General features: G+C 27.4%; 2 protein-coding genes across 4 annotated transcripts in view; one reads left to right on the top strand and one right to left on the bottom strand.

Moving 5' to 3' along the window:
• LOC116772625 (C-type lectin 37Db) overlaps positions 1-20,264 on the top strand; it is a 41,246-nt gene that overhangs the window by 10,683 nt on the left and 10,299 nt on the right. The window contains exons 2-3 of one of the 3 annotated variants that reach the window (XM_032664859.2): positions 11,794-12,087; positions 15,575-15,631. In XM_032664859.2, the coding sequence (XP_032520750.1) occupies positions 11,794-12,087; positions 15,575-15,631 (351 nt within the window). Of the gene's footprint in view, positions 1-11,793; positions 12,088-15,574; positions 15,632-19,674; positions 19,826-20,264 lie in introns of those variants that run through there. The other 2 variants (XM_061522250.1, XM_032664860.2) reach the window with 2 other exon arrangements.
• Positions 4,903-6,371, bottom strand: LOC116772624 (DNA ligase 1-like). The gene has a single exon (XM_061522377.1). It carries the CDS (start codon positions 6,272-6,274, stop codon positions 5,000-5,002), a length of 1,275 nt encoding a protein of 424 aa, XP_061378361.1. The 5' UTR covers positions 6,275-6,371; the 3' UTR covers positions 4,903-4,999.

The raw sequence follows: 20,264 nt of genomic DNA, 5'->3' as shown, positions 1-20,264 counted from the left end.
AGAAAAGTCTTGTGAGATGAAAATAATTTAACGCCACTTATAACGGAAAGAGCTTTGTAAATGCAATCCGAAGTTACTGAAAGTAGGGCAGGTTTGTAGACTTTCATACTGTTACAAAATTTACATATATCTAGATCTAGACTGTCTAGAATTCTAGAACAGAATGTTTAATAGTTCTTCAATAAGCCTTTATAAAGTCAGCTTGCTTGTACATTTTTATTGATAACTAAATGATATATTCTTTGTACATATGTATGTATATTTTTGTATATATATTGTATTGTATCCTAATCAAAAATTTGTAGCATCATTAATAAATTGAAGCTTAAAATCTATTCTTAATTGTTTATAGAAGAATCATTAAGAAAAGACCTAAATAATTACGTCACATCCTACGTCATTCTTTACAAGCAGAAATTTATTGTACGCGTTGAAGTGTCTAAGTATAATTTTTGAGATTGATTTATTTATTGACACACATTAATCATCTTAATAATCGCCCTGGGCATGAAATATCATGAATTATAATAAAATCTAAAACATTCCTAAGTTGCAAAGCATTTAATTCAATAATAATTAATGTCAATATGATGGTCATGATTCTCGTTGATGTCTGTTTATTCAATGTTAATTGTATGTAATTTTATTGACCACCTATCGCCTGTTGACATTAATTATTGCAATTCGATGACATTTCAATTAACAAATTAAAGTAGACGTGTAAATTTTAAATAGCTATTAAGTGTAATCAACGGTTTCACTGAAATATTATTTCGATACATAATTACTAATATAATGCAAGTTAATTAAATAGATGTCGTTTTATAGTTGCCGTGCTTACTGATGTTTCGGAATTAACAAATATTATTTGAGGGAATTACGAAATTAATGCATTTAATGCGAATAATATTGTACTTATTATAGGCATGTATTCATGTAGACCAAATCAACTGCACATTTTAATATACATAATACATATTTTAGTAACATTTTAATGTTTGTCTCCCAATGTACATATTTGTTGGTGGTAAAAAGTTCTAATAAATTAATAAAGATATAAAGAAATAAATAAAAAAATTAGTTATACACTTATCGTTATATTTATAGCCTTGTCAACTGTGTTTATTTAAGAATGTAATTTTTTTTATGTTTATTTAACGCCTTAGGCGATGGCTTACATATTTGTATGTATGTATGTACACTAGAATAAAAATAATCTAAGTCATTTAATATGATTTTTGGTACGTAATTATAAATGTGAACGGTTGACGTGATTTAATACAAAACTGCAATTTACTTCGTTATCGTAACTTGCTAAAATATTCGATTGTCCTGATATATTTTTTTTTAACTTTGAAATATAACAAATATGTGTATTAATAATTTATTACGTTTTAACTTTACGTGTTATTTGGAAATTTCTTTACTGAACAAAGTCTATAATAGTTTTTTCATAAGAAAAAGTTCTCGTTTGATTGAAACCTTAGGAGTGTTAGGTTGAAGTAAAGGCAATCGACTATATTTAGAAAAATCCGACCCTTACAGGTAATAATACAGACAGAAATAGGTACATGTAGACATAAAACATTGCGCTTTTGTTAACGAGCTTCTTGTAAAAGTTTATAAGTGTCCATATTTAAATGCAAGTATGATTCTTGTAAATGTATAAAAGCAAGCCGTATCCGAACGCCGAACGTTTCCGAGATCAATCTCTCTCAAAGTATAATTGCTTTTCAACTCTATCGAACCCCGATACGTTCTACTAGTATTCCAATTTCGAATTATTCTCAAAATGGAAAATAATTTTTTTTTTTAAAGAAAAAATATGTTAAATGCGTTTACTGTTTTATGACATGAATAGTAGTAAATTGAATTTTTAAATTAAAATTAGCTTACAACGACTTAACTCGGACAAAAGGTAGAGAGTATAATTCTTTATTCGATTTATCACATACGTAAAATACGACATCGTGTTCAGAAAAGACATACAAGAAGCAATTGAAATTATGACAAATGCTAAACATATATATTTTTATCGTTTATTAATAGTAATTACCCATTTGTCTTATATTTAGTATTTCATATTCGAAGCCTCTTAATCGTAAATTAGTAACTCATTTATATTTGTAAGTATATAATATTAGACATGGTTAATTTCGTTCAGAAATGAAGCTTTGCCATTTGGACTAGACAATATTTGAAATATAACCTACAATAAGTTATTAAGGTTTAAAATGAACTTAAATTTGAAAGAGATTCTTAATATATCTAGTTATGTGATTAATGTGAACTTAAGTATATTATGATATTGTGGTTCATGAGTTTAGAGTTAAGTCAGACATTTTAGTAACTAATAAACATTTTAACAAATTATATGTTAAATTAATGTCTGTTTGATAGAATTTTTAAAACAAACAGCAATCAATACAAATGATTCACTAAATATCATGTTTAATTTAATCACATTAATAATTTTGATAACATAAATCAAATTTAACATATCTAACAAATTGTTCACATAGAACCTATTGATCAAATTGAACATTTTGATCAGATTGATTGAACAGAAGTTATTGACCACAATATTTTTAACATTTTATAAAATTAATGCGTATAAATGTTTATTAAACAGCATACATTGATCACAGAATATATTAAACACATAGATGACTTGATTGTTTCGACAAATTTAAAAGCATTGTTAACGTTGAACACATTGATCAAATGTGATAAGATGAAGATGCGATAAAAATGATAGTTTTTTTTTTATTAACAACATACTAAGATTCGTCAAGAAAAGGGATGACGTTAAAATTTTATAACGTTAGTTTTAATAATTTGAGATTATGTTTTATGTATTAAGATGTGGATGTATGGATCTTTGGTGTACGTCTAAATAAAATATATGTTAGTAACGTATCCATACACTTTCCGTACAGTCCAAGAATTTTAGATACTCATTGATTTTAAATAACAGCAACAAATATACGATAAAGTGCAATGTATAGGCCTTGAATTAAGATGAAATAGAATCTTAACAACAACACAGCCTTGAATATAATATTTATCATATAGGAAACTTATTGTCGCATGTTAAAATTCTAATAGGTCGGTTTACCAAACATATGTAGGTGAGTACCACTGTGATATGTTACGCTCCGCGAGAGCCAAAATACTGTGATGTAACAATTTGTTGGTTGGATTACACGTTGCAGTAAATTACTGTTATGGCATTTCACGCTCTAATTTTAATACAGAAAAAACACATACATAATTACCATATAAAAACAATGCCGGCAAACAGAATTTGAGATCCTCATACTATTGTTTATAAAATATTCATAAACTTGAAGGTATTTTTATCATATTATATACATTGTTATTCACCTAGTAATATCTTTAAGTTATAGCAAAAATGTACTACTTATTACAATATCGGTACTATATATTGTTTGATACTATATTTATATGAAATGACAGTCGATTGATGAATTTATGCTTGTGAAAAACCTCAAAAAATAACAAAAAAAATCAATGATTATAATCAATAATTATTGGACACACTGGCTGACGGACCTACTTTATTTTTTCAGAAGTATGAGGAAAAAAAAAAACTTTAATTTCTATGCAATGTCAAGAACAATAACTGTATATTTGTAATTCATCCAGTCTCATAGAATTTTTATTACATGTTAAAATTCACCATTGAGGTCCCGATTTTAAAGACTCCTTGGACAAAAATAGGCCGTCATATTTTTGATTTACATATGGATTTTGTTACATTTTCGTTGTGAACAAGCATAAAACCTACCGCATTTATATATTAGAAGAATATTTATTTGAAAGCGTTAATCAAATCGACCTTGATTAACACCGTTCGTGGGTGACCTTAAAATTACTCTAATTGATAAATTATTAAATGATTTTATATCAGGGATTACTCACTTTAGAGAAAATTGCGTGTGTTTTTATGTGTGTATAAGAATTTATATATAGGTGTCTGTGTGTTTGTATGCGTGTGTTATGCAGTAAATGTATCAAGGACGAAGTAAAAGTTGCCTTCATTTAGGTTCACAATGTTATCCGGATATTACGTAATAATCCGCTTAAAAAGGAACTGTGACATTTTAGTTTTTACGTGCTTAAATTGATATATAAAATATGATATAAAAAAAATATGAAATACTTCAAATAGAGTTTAATAAGTACATAAAGTTCAATCTACATAAATTAAATATAAAAGGGCAGAACTATTGTTCTGTTTGTATAGAATTTATTGGTTTTTGCTGTTAAAAAAAATGTGCTCAAAATACATAGATGCTATACATCCTACGATACATGAAATTATACTTGCATTGTCTGCATGACTTTCTCCAATGCTCTCAATTTGAACGAGAGAAATTTTATAATCATCAACCAGTTGTTTCGTTGTGAAGGTGTGTGTCAGATCGCTGGTGAAGAATTATGACATTCAATCATTGTATTGATTCGTTTCTGTATTTTAATTTTTTTTTTATTTTTAGCAATCTTAAAAGTTTTATGACAATCAGTAGTATGTAGATTGTGGTATATACAATGTTTTACGTGTAATATATATTTATAATGGAATCTATATTAATATTATTTTGAGACTTCTAGAATATTCAAATCAAATTAACAGTTGAAAGTTTCATTAAGAACTATTTTGACGTTCCAGAGAATAAAATGTTTGACGATTGCTTACTATACTTAAAAAAAAAACTCTTCTAAAATTCATCGATATCATATTTTTGAGCGGCATTTAAATTTGAGCACATAAAATATAGGTTTAGAGTTTGATAACAGGGCTCGTTACGACTATTTCCAGATATCAGTGTTCAATGTTTATAAGGTTTTGTAAGAACGAGAAAAATTAAAAAATAATAAATGTAACAAAATCATATATTTTTGGAAAACATTTGAATTTATCAATCTTCCGTTGCTGTTGTCCCATGATATTTATGTGTTATCAAACTATAATTTACTCATTGTTTGTTTCCAGAAGCGCTTTAACTTTTTCCTGATACACGCGATGTTGTGCTTCCAAAGCCCTTAAAGCGCTCGATGGTCTTACTCCTCCAACATTTACTAAGAAACTTATATGAACAGGGGATACTTCAGAGTTATTCAACTTTTCATCTGGTTTTGTCCTAGTTCTAGCACTAGATTTTATCCTTGAACTGGCTTTGAGAGACTCCATACAGCCTACCTCCGAGTTTCGTTTAACCTCACCCTTGATAACGTTAAAATCGTTCTTATTTGTTTTCTTTTCCGTAAAAGTCTTTTCTTTACGTTTCCTTTGGACGTCAGCAGATTTGGATTTATATATATTTTTCATAGCTGAAGATTTTTCTTGCTCAGTTCTATTCACTAAATAAGAAGTTTTATTTTCTTTTGGCTCCCTGCTTAATTTTTCTGGTGCTTCTCGTTGTTTTGAGGAACTCAATCTTTCAGCTCGTTTTTCTTTGTCCGTTTCTACTGACTTTTTGTAAATTCTGAGACGGTTCTCCATTCTAACTTTCTCTGAATATCTTTGAAGGCTTCTCGCTCGCTCTAGTCTCGGTTTAATATTTTCCATATCTGGTCCCAAGCCACCCAAGTGTACATTTTGTATTGGAGGTACTGTCGCTCTTCTGGCGTGATGCTGTGGCTGCGAAACTTCTGATACACTCTTAAGATTATCGATATTGGTGTCCTCCGTAGATTTTCTTTCTATGTCCACGTTTAGTTGTAATTCGTCTCCCATAAAGTCGTCAAAATATTGTTTAAGTTCCCTGTTCATAAGTTTTTCGTAATATATCTCATTATATGATTCTGTATTGTAAAATTCACCCTCGCAATTGTTTTCTATACCATTTTCAATACTTTCTCTTTCTGTGTCACCAAATTCTGGTGATATAGATCTTATTTCATCTTCATTTTTATTTTGCACAGTTGAAAAATTTGATGTAAACTGCTTACGGAATGTCTCTAAATATGATGTCTTTTTATCTTTCTTAGAGTCTTTGTTCATTAAATAACTCCTCGTCTGAGAATTTTTTAATTTATCATTATTTTCTTTAGATTTTCTAATATTTATGTTTTTTTTTTTATTACCTTTCGGTACCTTTATGAGTATATCTTTTTCATAGAATGGAACAAGAATAGTGTCTACATTCTCTCTTGACTTTTTAACTTTAGCTGACGAATTCTTTTTCTGTCCAATTTCCAAGCTATCTAGTGATATGTCGCTACTTAAATCTGTTTCTCTGTTCATTTTAAGTTTTTAAAGTCATAAACTAAGCTTGAAAATTGAGGCAATGACGTTATAGAAAATTACACTTCATAATTTTTGACGTGAGAAATTTAATTATAAACATTATTTAAAATTAAAAAAGGTGATATATTTTTCGAATGAATATTTAAATATAAAAGAAATATACCTATGTCATATATATAATTTATGTATATAACACTTAAATCATAAAAAAATATTTGAGGTAAAGGTCATTTAAGAATGTATTATGATCGACAGATGTAACTTCCGCGTTATAACAATTTTAATATATAGTTTAATATCATTAATAATGCCCCGGTATTTTATAGGTCAACATAGTTTCATCAAATGAGCATTCAATAACAAAACTATGTCGCATAAATTAACCTTTCATAATTAATAGATTTGCGAATTTTAAAATCTATAACTAATAAGTAGAATTGATAATGTCAAATTATCTGGAAATTTCCTTGGATAAAAACGTATGAAATTTTTTTTTTTAATTTTCTTTGAAAAAGAAAAACTTATATATTTCATTAGTCTAGGCTTCAGAGATTTTGCAGGAATGCAGCTCGCAATCGGAGCGTGAAGTGGTGTAGGGGCGAGCGTGATCATGCATTCCTAAAGCTATTCCTTTAACCTGGAACTCAGCCAAGAAATCTGCCGTCACAGCAAAATGTTGAATGTAGACTTCGTCATTATTCATGTATAAAATAAAAAAAAAAAATTACACATATAAGACCTTTTTAATAACTTTTTTTTTTTAAACGTATGTATCTAGTTTGATCTATATAAGTTTAAAACAAAAATGGTGTGATAACGTATGCGATTGTATTGGTGTCAACTTGTTTGACTTAAGATTAACATTATTTAACAAAAATAGGGATATTAATGAGACGTTAATTACTTATCTCGTTAGGTTTCTGCTGAAAGACGGTCTTGGACGCTCTTTGCAATATTTAATTGGGCCGCATGAAGTATTCAGACGGACGGATTTATTCGCAGATAAAACCTAATTGCAATCTTTATCTCGACGAGCGAATGGAAGTTATGACGTTGAGTGGTAATTATAGCTTCACATATGTTGTCACCTTAGCAAGTTTTTGTAGTAGTTAGGGAATTCTAGGACTAATTTGAATAAAAGTAAAACAATGATCGAGGAAAATACGTCGTGGAAGCAGTTGATTATATCTTTTAAATTCATAACGTTATACAAAATGTTGAACATCCTGAACAACTTTAATAGGATAGATAAACAAAAACGTTTTAATTGGAATATATTTTTATATTGATTTATTGCTTATAAAGTTACAAGGTGTTGAGGTCAATGCAGCTTGTGATATTTGATTTCAAAGTTAAGAATTATAATTAATTACATTTTACGATATTGTCTTTGTGCAAATGATGCTGTTATTTCCTCTTTGCTGGAATATTTTTTTTTTTTTAATCATGCAAAGTAGAATCCCGCCAAATATCCTCAAAATGTTTGGCCAATATTACATTTATATTATTATGGAATTACGAACACATAATTTCTAGAAATGATAATAAAAAATCAAGAAAGATCTTTAGGAAAAAAAACATATTTCAATAAACAGTTAAAATGTAAAAATTACTCTTTGCTATTTAAAGTGCATTTTTACCAAAAAAATATTTTGTTCTCTATTAATTATTATACATCTAATGCCGATATCTCAACGGTATGAACAGCAATTTTCACATTGTGTACAAATTAATATATTATAATTGTAGGTTATTAAATTAAATTGTAGACAGTGTACTCTCTAATATATATATACACTTTTTTATACACACTAGTGCTTTATATGTGAGAAATCAATCTCATACTTTAATATCATAAAACAAAAACTAAAAATTTGGTTATTACTAAGCAAAGCTGTAGGAAGCAGCTAGTGAAAAAATGACCCAGAAAAAAATTAAAATATTTTATATTTTTTTTTGTCGTAAATCTTATTAATATAAAAATATTGCGGGGTCATAGACGACATTATTCACCTCATTAGCTGCATAAGGTTACAAGTTTGCCTCATCCAATTTAAATGATGAGCCGAAAATTAACAATATCACTCTATATTCATCAATAACTATTGACATTTAATATTAATATATTTAGATGGCAGAAATATAAAAATGTTAACAAGTTAAACTGCGATTAAAATTATGTATTAATGACTTTTGAATATTTTTTTTTTAATTATATCGGCTGTTGAATTTGGATTTTTGTCTGAATAAGATTTTAGAAGACTAAAAAAAAAATAAAGTCATGTCAATTAAACAGAAGTAACTGGTAACTTTTCAACTGTAAACAACTGCTACATCAACTATAGACGCGTCCAAGTTTGTTATTACAATGCTAAGGTTGTTAAAAAAAATTGTTTGTGGAATGATTTTCATGCTTGGACAAGGTGATTTGAATTAGGATGTGTTTAGGCTTTAGCGAAACATTTAGGTCAAGGTATATAAATTATGTTAGTAACACGACGCGAAAATACATAAGAAATAATTGTTTTTAAAAAACAATCAGTTTTTTGGCTTCTTTGCCGCGACTCCTTTGTAACTATGTATTTAAATAAAAAAAAAGTTTTTGTCGCGATTGCAACATATGTTTATTTAGAATATTCATCACTTTAAACTTTTTTTATTATTTTGAAAGCGGTTTAATTACGCTAATTGGTAGGTACTTTTATTACATATTACTTAAGAATAAATGTATATTGAGACACAAATATTATACATTCAAATTATAATGAAGGGTATGTAATCATTAAATTACAACAATAAATGTTATTTCATATTGTTGTTTCATAACAGTCTATATTTCAGATTGTAATATTTAAATAAATATTTTATCAAAATATGTATAATATTCTATAAAAAATATAACTTATTAGCCAATAAATTAAACGAATGTCACCAAATATATGAAACATCCACAGATATATTGTATAAAAATGTTAATTTTAATAAAACAGAATCAAAATCGCAAAGCGTTGATTTTTTTTTAATTATAAATCGCACTTGACCCACTTCATGCGTTCATTTAATATATAACAATAGATTATACTCCTTGTTTACTCAACATTGCAATTTCAACTTAATTATTATAAAATAAAGTTTATATTTGTTAGTCCGTATGATTGTAGGCACGATGGTTTAAATCGCCGTTCTTAAAGTAATGACACCGGCGATATTTCAGTCACGATTTCTAAATGTGAATTCAGATGATATAATTTGTGTGTTTAAAGTTTCTATTTTTTCAAGGTTGCACACAATTTATATATATTTTGATTAGTTTTAAACGATATCGTTAAGAGAATTAATTTTAAATTAAGGTTAAGATTTCAATTATCGAATGTCATCCGATCGTTATATATTTAAGGAAGCCCAATGTACAATCACTATCAAGCTTCGAAGTTTACGATCTGATGACATGATCTCAAATATTTACAACCTCAATATAAATGCATTACAATTTCCTTATTTACAAGAAAAAATATTACTTGATAATTGATTAAACTTTCGTGTTATCGACAGCGGATGGTGTTTACATCATAAAAAATTATTAAGTTCTAAAGATTATATTTTTAATGAAATTTTAAACGATATAAACTAGACTTATTCTATCACAATTTAAGCATATGGAATAAAGTTAGGTCACGTGATATTTTATAACACTAAACGACATTATAACAGCATAAGACGTATTAGGTGTACTCTCACAGAAGAAAATCCTTCATTATCGTTAATTTAATCTGTATAGTTAGTTTATTATAAAAAGGAATTATTTTACCCGATCCATTAAGTTTCACATCGAAGCACAGCTCACTATTAAATGACTACGTGACATGTGCATCGCCTATAAATGTGTTGCTAGTGTTGAATTATTAAAATTAATTTTAATTAGATTGTTTTATAGGAAACGGAAAATACGTTATATTTTTTTATCTAGATGAAAAATGCTTATTTAAATTGCTGTTAAAATATATATATTTTTAAATTTCTATATATAAAATAACTTTTATATATTTGTAACATTCATGGAGTATTATCAATACTATTATAATATACAACAAAAACTATTATATATCTAATAATATATTTATTTTGTATTATGAAACATTCTGTTAGCCGGATATAATAATATATACATTCAGTTTAAGTGTATATAGCTGTTAGTGTTAGATTTTGTTGATAAGACCTTTAGAACCTACGTTACCATAGAAACCAAATACTTGTTGAAACTACGTAAAAACTAAAAATAAAATAGTAAACAGTATAAAACACCACATAAATGAGGATCTTCGATTTTAAGGAGATAATGAGAGTAAAAATAAGCGTGGGACGAAAAAAAAATATGCAAATTTGTGATGGGATTACGGCTTTTATATATTGAATTTATGTTTTTTATAGCGTCAACGATATCCAATATCATTGGTATTGGTTTAATCATCCTCGAGAGTTATACTCAATAAAATTACATTCTTATGAGAATTGTTCATAGTGATAAGTAAGGCGCCTTACGGACAAAACATGGTGTGATTTCTTATCTAGTTCTTCGTATTATATCTATTCTAAAGATATTATAGGCGTATATCCTGTTAAACTAGTTATTATCGAAGATTTCACTTAAGCAAAAATTTATGTGAAATTCTTTACTGATCTATTACTCAAATTGATGCTGATATACAGATAAAAAAAATATTTGTGTAAGAAACAAATCTCTTGTATCAACGTAACAGACACGCTTTTGTAATTATTTTTGCATGATAAAATAGTAAATCGATACCCGATAAATAATTGTCTCTCTCGACATTATAAAAATATACGTACTTATAAGTATATATATGTATATCTATTGTAATTAAATATAAAGAAAGTTACGGCTGTATCAACAATGACTTTCGCCTCTCTTTTTGGTAGAAGCTCTTAATAAAAAATACCATTTTAATCACAAATATAATATAATAAATACAACGACTTTCATAGTTTATTTTAATGTTGATACTAAATAAGAATAAATTTAGATTACATTATACTTTAAAGGACGTAGCCAACTCAAGGTTTGGTAATTTATATTTCATACTTCCTTACAAGTTTCGATCCATTACAAAATGTGCTTCCTCGCATTCAAGACATCTGATAAAACGTCCATTGTTCTCTTTACGGCTACTGTTACAATTGTTTTAATGGCAGATCTTATTAGAGTAGTACATAAAGAAGATTAATACTTCTGACATATAAATGGAAAGTATGCTAAAATACTTGTTTTGTTTTAAACTCATAAAGTCATTTACTAAAAATAGTTTTTATATTTTTCAAGGGCCAGTCGTTCTAATTTTAAAAGATGATAAATATAGCGTAAGAGTCATAGCCTCTAGAGAACGGGGAAGCAGATAAAAATGACGTGAAATTCGTTTAAAAAATCTTTTTTTCTTCGACTCTATCTAATTGGTTTTAACGCGAAGTCATTTTTATCTGTCTTTCTCCTTTCTCCGCAGATGTTCGCGAGCTGTCCAGGCAGAACAAAATAACTCAGCAGATTCTAGAGGCCTACATTCAAAAGAAGCTGGGTCTAGCGAGTACAAATGTTAGGGCGCCGTCCATTTTCGATATACTACCAATGAAGAAGACCGAAGACCGACCGATACGCGAGTCATCAGCTAACAGTAGCACCGACACATCAGACTACAATTACCAAGAACAATCAGACGTTCCTGAAAACCAGGATTACGTTGAGGACGACAATTTACAAACTGTTGAAAGCGAACAGATTGATTCGATATATCCAGAAGGTATAATATCTAATATCTATTGTAATAAACAAAAGATCTTTGATCGTAAACATATAATAATTTGCAAAAACACTTTTAAAACCGTACAGAACATATATTAACTTGTTAGGCAATATGCAATAAATTTTGCGTTGATATATTTGGCTTATGAATAACTAAGTAAGGAATTCAAACTATAATTTTAGTTATTAGCAAACGACGTTCGGCAAACTGATTTAACCTATATAGTTTATTGCGTTTATGTTTGTCTGTTTGCAAATGGAGTATGTAAAGGCGTGACAACACTTCGTAATATCGTCGCGTAGATGAAAAACATCTCAAAGTTACTAATTATTGTTGCTTAATATGTTTTTGTTTGAAGTTTTGATACTACCTTGTAACCTTTAAGAGGCGAGGTGTAATTCATTTACGATGTTAAGATGTAAAAATTATTTACAAACTAGGCTTGAAATTTCAACTTACGATGATATTTAGTTTTGTTTGGATCAAAATATTACGTTGATTTATTTTTTTTGTTACACGATACGATACAATACACCAAAACTTATTACAACAAGCTTTTATTTTGCAACATAATAAAGTATTTAAATAATTTAAATTTAACTATATAAAACCTATGAGGCGAATAAATAAGGAATTTCTTTTATGAAATAAAAAAATCCTGATTTCATCAAGAACCGGTAATAAATTTGTATTACTTAGTGAGCCTTGACAAGGTTGTTGGTATTGAACCGGTTAAATTAAGAAAGTAATAAAAAAATAATAAAAATATACCGATTCCTCTAATTCTTGATATTATTATATTGATAAAACTGAATCGTTATACCATAAATTATAGACCCAATCGGTTTACATTAATAATAATGTATGTTATTCCAATAAATGATTACTTTATCTTGTTTCAAGTTATTTTAAAATCTATAAAATATTTCTATTTTAATAATAAATATCTTGCTGTTGTGTTTATGATGAATATTCTTAGTCCAAGTTTGCATCTTCAGACTTTACACGAACCTTTTCCAGTTTCTCATGGTATAACCTACGTTAATACTATAGTATGTGATGATTTACGACTGATAAATTCTTATCGCCCCATACGTAGTGTCCATGTTCATGTATCCAACTTAGAATAAGTGCACTGATTATCTTTGAGATTCAAGACTCTCCTGAGATAAAATCAAGCAGTTTAGATTAGAAGTTATTGCAGGTTCATTGATGAATATAAGATACGAAATTGTTATTAAATAAAAATCGTAATTTATATATTTCATGATCGTTCCTAGAAATATTCTTCTTTTGAATTAAAAATACAAAAAAACACACTTAAAATAATTTTAAACTATATATAGCAAACCTGATAAATATAGAGAATAGATAAACTGAATTTAGTTACATTTAAAAACAATATGATGTGAACATTTAATTTGTATAATAAAATTTTTACAACCAAAAAATATAAATCGGTTTGATGATTGTTAAAATTTTTGTTTTGGTAACAGACTGTTTTGTAACATTTGCTATAATTAGCTCCGCATATAATTAAGTTTTAAATGACAAAAGGTTAATCAGAACATTATTAAATAATGTATTTACTTAGAATTTTATAGATCTCATTTATAGCCCCGAAACAACCATTTGAAAAACCGATAAAAATACATTTTTATTTCGATTTTTGGGTTATCGGAGTCGTAATTTTCTAATTTACATACATTTAATACCCTAAACTTTTATAGCAATTACAATTTAAAAAGTAACAATTTTATATATATATAAAATTAGTTAACTAGTTTGAAAATCAATCAATAAATAGTGAATTAATAGCCATTTAAGGTAACCTTGACCTAATAGCAATTTCTATAAATCTAGAAATACAATTAAGGTAAATGTCAAATACTTCATCATTTTATGCGTCTCATCTGCATTAAAAAATGTCTTAGTATCATCTTTTATTGGATCACTTTATTACTGTTTAGAAACGTTTGAACACATAACAGGATAATACAAACAAACTATATTTAATAAGTTGATTAAGAAGGATAATATCAAATTAAATAGATTATATCGCTTTAAGTAATATGAGCTTTATATGGCTATGGTTTTTTTTGAGCTTTTTTTTTCACTTGTAATGACAGTTTTAACTTTTTCCTCTAGATTTACATACAATATACTTGAAATATAAACTAGTTTAGATAGTGCATAATACATAAGTCAAAATATTCGAAAAAATACGTAATATTTTAAAATAAAGAAATATTTTGGATATATATACATATATATGTTAATAGTTTTGATTTGTTATTTATTATAAAGAAGCATAGATATTTTTTTTTAAATAATATAATAATATTAAATTAATTAATATGGAAATTGAAATAAGGTGCAAAATAAAAAACACATTGTCAAAACAAGCCAAATTATATAAACGAACTAATTAGCGTAATGTGGTGATTTCCCGACATTTTTAACATAACTTGCCTATTAACGTGTTCGGGCGAAGTTATTATGAAGTAATAATAATAATAAATTAAATTCTAAGACATAATAACGTTTTATTAAAAGATTTTATAAATGCTAAGTTATGGCACTCTTGATTTTTCGCGACTGCTGTCGGTGATACGACTTTCATCAATTAATCTTACCTTCTATCCTGACTTTCCATTGATTTCCCGGCGGAATGTTTCCCTCATAATGCCATGAAGAAGCGCAAAAAGACTACGAGTATTGACCTATTTGGGAAAGCTTTGAAAATATTCTCAAAGACCTTAGATGTATAACAGTTTCGTTCATTGAACACGCATTGTTTTTTATGATTGGTTTACCGTTAAAAAATATTTTTTTTTATATGTGCTTAATGACAGTGTATATCTATATCAAAAACTAACTTTTGTGAGAATAATTTGTGGGCCGAGACCAAAATAAATTTAATTGGCGAATGCTATTTACGATCGAAAATATATTTTGTAAAGTTTACAGACTTAAAAAAATTTTACATTCACCAAATAATAATGTCAGACAGTCTAATTTAATCTGTTTATCGTTAATCAACATGTTTTTGTCATTTGGCTTAATTATAACGGAAGTTATTTTTGGATTTCACGACAATTTCTCTATTTATTTTTTTTGACCAGAGAAGACAAAGTACAAAAAAAATCTCATCATCGAGACACTAGTCTGTGACACGACGTTTGATGCTTTCAACTACAAATTATTTATGTTAAGGATATTCACGTTATTAAATATACTATGAGTTGTGAGACAATAATAAATTTATTGCAATGAATGTTTCTAAGGATAAGAAGATTTAAAATAACTAAAAATCTTTAAGATATTAATAACATAACTAACAAAGTTAAAATGAGCACTATAAAATATACAGCTCTATTTGGATTCAATAAAAAGATAGATTACAGTTAAATATGAATAATAAAAAAAATAATGTCTTTAAGCTATTGTTTAAAATTCTAAAAAAATCCTTTCTATCTTTCAGGAAGGAGTAAGAAATACGCCGGTCACACATACGAAAATGAACTAGAACCGGGATATCGTAAGCATAACATTTTTATCATTTAAAGAATATTCTAGACTTTTATTTGAATGTCGCATTAAAATAATACTCACATTTAATACGAAACAAAAATGTCATCCGAGATATAGTGTGACGTACGAAATATTTATATATAGAATAAAATTTCAAAATATCAACCAATAAAAACGTACCGTTGTAAATTCTGTTTAATCTCATAAAAATTTAACCAACATCCGAGTAATTAAAGACGTCATATTAATTAACCTTTTGGGAGATTACACGTGTGATATCTTATATGAAAAAAAAAAATAAAATTGAAAATAAAGCACTTTGACCCAAGGAACGCTCATCTTAATTTATGATCCGCTATACAGGATGTGTAGAACCGTAACGACTTAATATTTTAATCCATTAATTAGTGGAGCATCACGGTTAGAGGTTGTAATTAAAAATGCTGTTAATGTTAAGGTCTGTTGGCTGGTTTGTAAATTAAAGTAATACTAAAGCTTTTGGTCTAGAGCAATGGAATTATTAACATAATGTCTTGAGTGTTTGAGGAACTTTAAACGATAAAATACTTTAGATATTTTGTTTGTCTTGTTTGAACAATCGAAAGTTAGGAATATTATGAGATATCTTATGTGAAACCTTGAAGTAATAATAATTAAGTACTATAAAATGTCAATTATGTTAATTCAGACGTATCATTCCTGAAACATTAGAATTGGAAATATATACATATCTGTATCGATTAGCATAGCTTTTTCGCATACATTTTTATAAATAATTTAAATATAAACGTCGTTTCCTTGGTATTTTATTTTAATTGGTTTTCGGTCAGTGATTTATCGATTTAATTGCGATCTTTGTTCTTTATTTAAAATTTATTTATTTATACAATGTGTTTCTAGTTGCTAAAATTCAAATGAATTCAACCTCTTTCATACGTACTAAGAAGGGTAAATGATTGCATTGATAATGAAAATAACAGTGAATGTGAATAATATAAAACGAAATGAGCAGGACCGACTAGTTTGTAAAGTGACATTTGAACCGGTCAAATTGAGCCAAGGCTGTGATTTTACACATTTGATGTACGAAATGCGAATGTACTACAATTATACTCCAAGTGTCCAGATATAAAAAAAAGTAACGCCCATATAAAATCTAAATTTATGTTCGTCCGTAAAATTCACGATTTGATAAAATAGATATTTGTTTTATTTTCAAACTTATTTATCCATTTATTGATATAACTCAAATAATTTAATGCAAGTCACTTTATTATTATTTACATCAATATATCTCGCAAGGCTTTCATGAAAAAAAAAATTTAACTTTCTTTAGGACATATTTAATGTGACCCTGTAATTTAAACCGTACATTGTTGCAGACATCTTTATAGTTTTATAAAGGATTTTGATGTAATTGTAAATATTAATTAATTGAAAAATGTTCTATTTCCGTAAATAAAATTTATATAATAATTCTACTGTAATATCAGATACCTACGTTTTACAACAAAAAAATTAATAAAAAAAAAAGTTGTTTGGTGTTTTTCAGATAGCATGTAATGTGTTACTGGTTTTATTATATCGGCTATGGCTATAAAAGTTCCCGAGGTAAAATGTTAAAAACGAATAAAACGAAGCACAAAAGCCTAGACTTAACCTTGCCCTTTACATCCTATAGAACATTGCTCTCAATAAGACGCTCTCGAATTGTACAATCGGATACATAACTATTACTTTTATATTCATTTTTTTTTAACGCACATGCATTAATCCAATTTTATTCTTTCATAAAAATAATTAAGACTTTTTAAAAAGATGAAATAATTACACATGAAATAACACTAGCAAAAATATACAAAAAAATCAGATTAATTTTAATAGTATGAAATGATATGTACATTGACTCCGTATACTGTGAAGCCGAGGTTGGCAGCGGTCAATCTATTAGGGAGATGGCCTTGATGAGGCTGGAACAGGTATAGCTGGGACCGATGTATTAAAAGTCCAGGCAATTAAAAACTAGACTAGGGTTGCACTTTCAAGGCTGGTTCGTGGGTTTTTTTTCTTAACATTTGAATCTTCCGGATGTTGTCGTGTTCACGTCTTTTTCACGTTCTTATTCACGTCTTATTCACGACATTTTTGATAATACAAATAAGAAAATAATAAATATTATCGTAGTTTTAAATGAATATATACAATATTTTATTAAAAAAAAAATACTATGGTGATTATTTTGTCTGTGAGAAAATAAAAATTAAGTGCTATCGTCAGAGTAAAGAAAGGAAAATTTTCATGCGAAGATATGCTATAAATTTATTAATTGATGAATTATTCTAAGACAATGCAATAACGAGGTATATTAGAAAAATTCTTATCATACCGGAAACACATAAAGCCTTATGATTTAAACACGTGTGATCAATATCACATACTTAAAATTTATAACTATCTAATACAATTCAAGTGATCTTAAGTAATAATATTTTAGGGAATAGGTTAAGGTTAAACTGTTACACATTAACCTGCGACAAGTATTAATATACCTACCACGAAAATAATATATGTATTGTTTTTTTGAATTTTCTATTCATTCCATTTATTAAAAATTAAAAAAATTACACACAAAATTCTAAATAAATTTTGCCAAAAGAAATTGGTATCGTATCAAAGAATGAGAATAAAAGTTTATTTAAACATTACTAAATAACTTTCTCTGCAGATAGTTTTATTTTTATTTGTTGATAATTTTATTTCTTCGGATTTATCTGTTATATATTAAAATTAGTCTTAAATGCAACGAGTAAAGACTTCAAGTTGTTAATCTCTGAGGTTGGGAACGCGAACTCAGTCCGTATTAAGTATAATTATTAATTACCAACGAACTTATAAGTATTTGAGATGAATCGTAAATGATAAAAAATATATAACATCACATAAACAAAGTGTCACTTATTTCAATGACTGAAACCCTATTTAAGAATGACTCTGCCTCCACAGACTAAATATATAGTTTTGTTTGTTAATTCAGAAACATGGAACTATTGAGTTTTATGTGAACCACAACGTATGATTGAACCAACACGATAACTGTCATAGTTTTTAACTCGTACATCATAAACATATACAAAGGTATTTTCGATTTCGTATCCAGAAATAAATTCTTAAATCACTAAGTCAGTGACAATATAATGCAAAATTTTCGTTATGTTAATAAAAAAAAATAGTTTAGTTTATTCCAAAATAGTTTCAATTTAAAATAAATTCAAAAATTTTCACCCACCCAATATTAAAATGTCATATTATTTTAGAACATGCAGTATTTTATGCTCTTAATAAACTAATAAAATAGTATGACGCTTTTACCAGTTTTCCGTGTTAATGCTTTGTGCGAATCCTTTTCGCCATAAAGGGTGTGGGATTATAAGTAAAATTTATATTCATTTGGTTTCATTTTTACTCTGGCGTCAGTGGTATAAGTTGACTTGTCTGGCCTTTAAACAAAATATAGATTTATTGTACGCAATCGAATCAGAAGGTTTTTGTATTTTATATATTCAATGTTTCCCTTAATATGAAATTTTTATAAATATAATATAAATTTAAATTTTAAATGTGTTTTTTAATAAATTATACTTTACTCAAAGTTATAAGACAGGAATGTTTTTCTGGATTGTAGGATGTAATTGTTAAAGAATGATTAAGCATTGACAGATGGTAAGCGGACACACCATATGGGAAGCATTACTTCTTCACCGAAAAAATAAAAAAATATATATAATATATATATTATTCATGTAATTATATATGTATATATAATATTCTGTAAAATATCTTTTAATAATGCTTCTATTACCAACAACAAATTGAATTATGATGAATGTAAGCAATGCTTCCATCATAGATAATTATGTATACGATTCAAATATGATCCTTGCAAAGGTCAATGATGCAATATGTATTTGAAAAGTTTGCGACATCTTCATCAGAACACGCTTGACCGCAAAGAATGTTGGTGGAACGAAGGTTACGTAAAAGCTTTGCTTATTTTATCATTGTTAATGCCTTAGTATAACAGCAACTAGCGCCGCGCACGCGCGTTCTTTGCGCATTCTAAATAATTTATTTGATTTTTGTGTTTCTTCGTTGTCAGTGAGTAATGGGAACAAACGTGGTTTAATACATTTCAAATTGTTCTGTAAGTGATAGGTTGATTATTGCTGTACGGTTATTAACTTGCGTTCCGGTGATTAATTCTCAAAACATACTTAATATAAAGGTGTCATTTAAAAATGTCTGTAATAGAAACCCAGTCCTGCTATTTCTAAATATCCTTACTGTCAGGAACCTACAAAACCAGTCGCGTACCAAATCTCATTAAACAAATTATATACTTGTTTCAAATTTACGTAGTACTTATATAAATAATATTGACATAAAATTACTTATAAAAATATTTTCATAAATTAATATTTACGTCACATCATCACATTATTTAATTAACACGATATACAATAAACTAATTGTTGTTGATACATTAATTGTAGTGCCTAAGAGGATTTCTCAAAGGCAGTTCAGTTGATAAATATCGTCGGCGATATGAAAAGCCATTGAGTAAATTATCAATTTATTCAGAT

Source organism: Danaus plexippus, chromosome 12 (assembly GCF_018135715.1).
Source record: "Danaus plexippus chromosome 12, MEX_DaPlex, whole genome shotgun sequence".
Taxonomy (NCBI): domain Eukaryota; kingdom Metazoa; phylum Arthropoda; class Insecta; order Lepidoptera; family Nymphalidae; genus Danaus; species Danaus plexippus.
This window is presented reverse-complemented; position numbering and strand designations above follow the sequence as displayed.

Bases quoted from the DNA above. Each gene is read 5' to 3' on its own strand.
- LOC116772624 (XM_061522377.1), bottom strand. From the start codon at position 6,274: ATGAACAGAGAAACAGATTTAAGTAGCGACATATCACTAGATAGCTTG.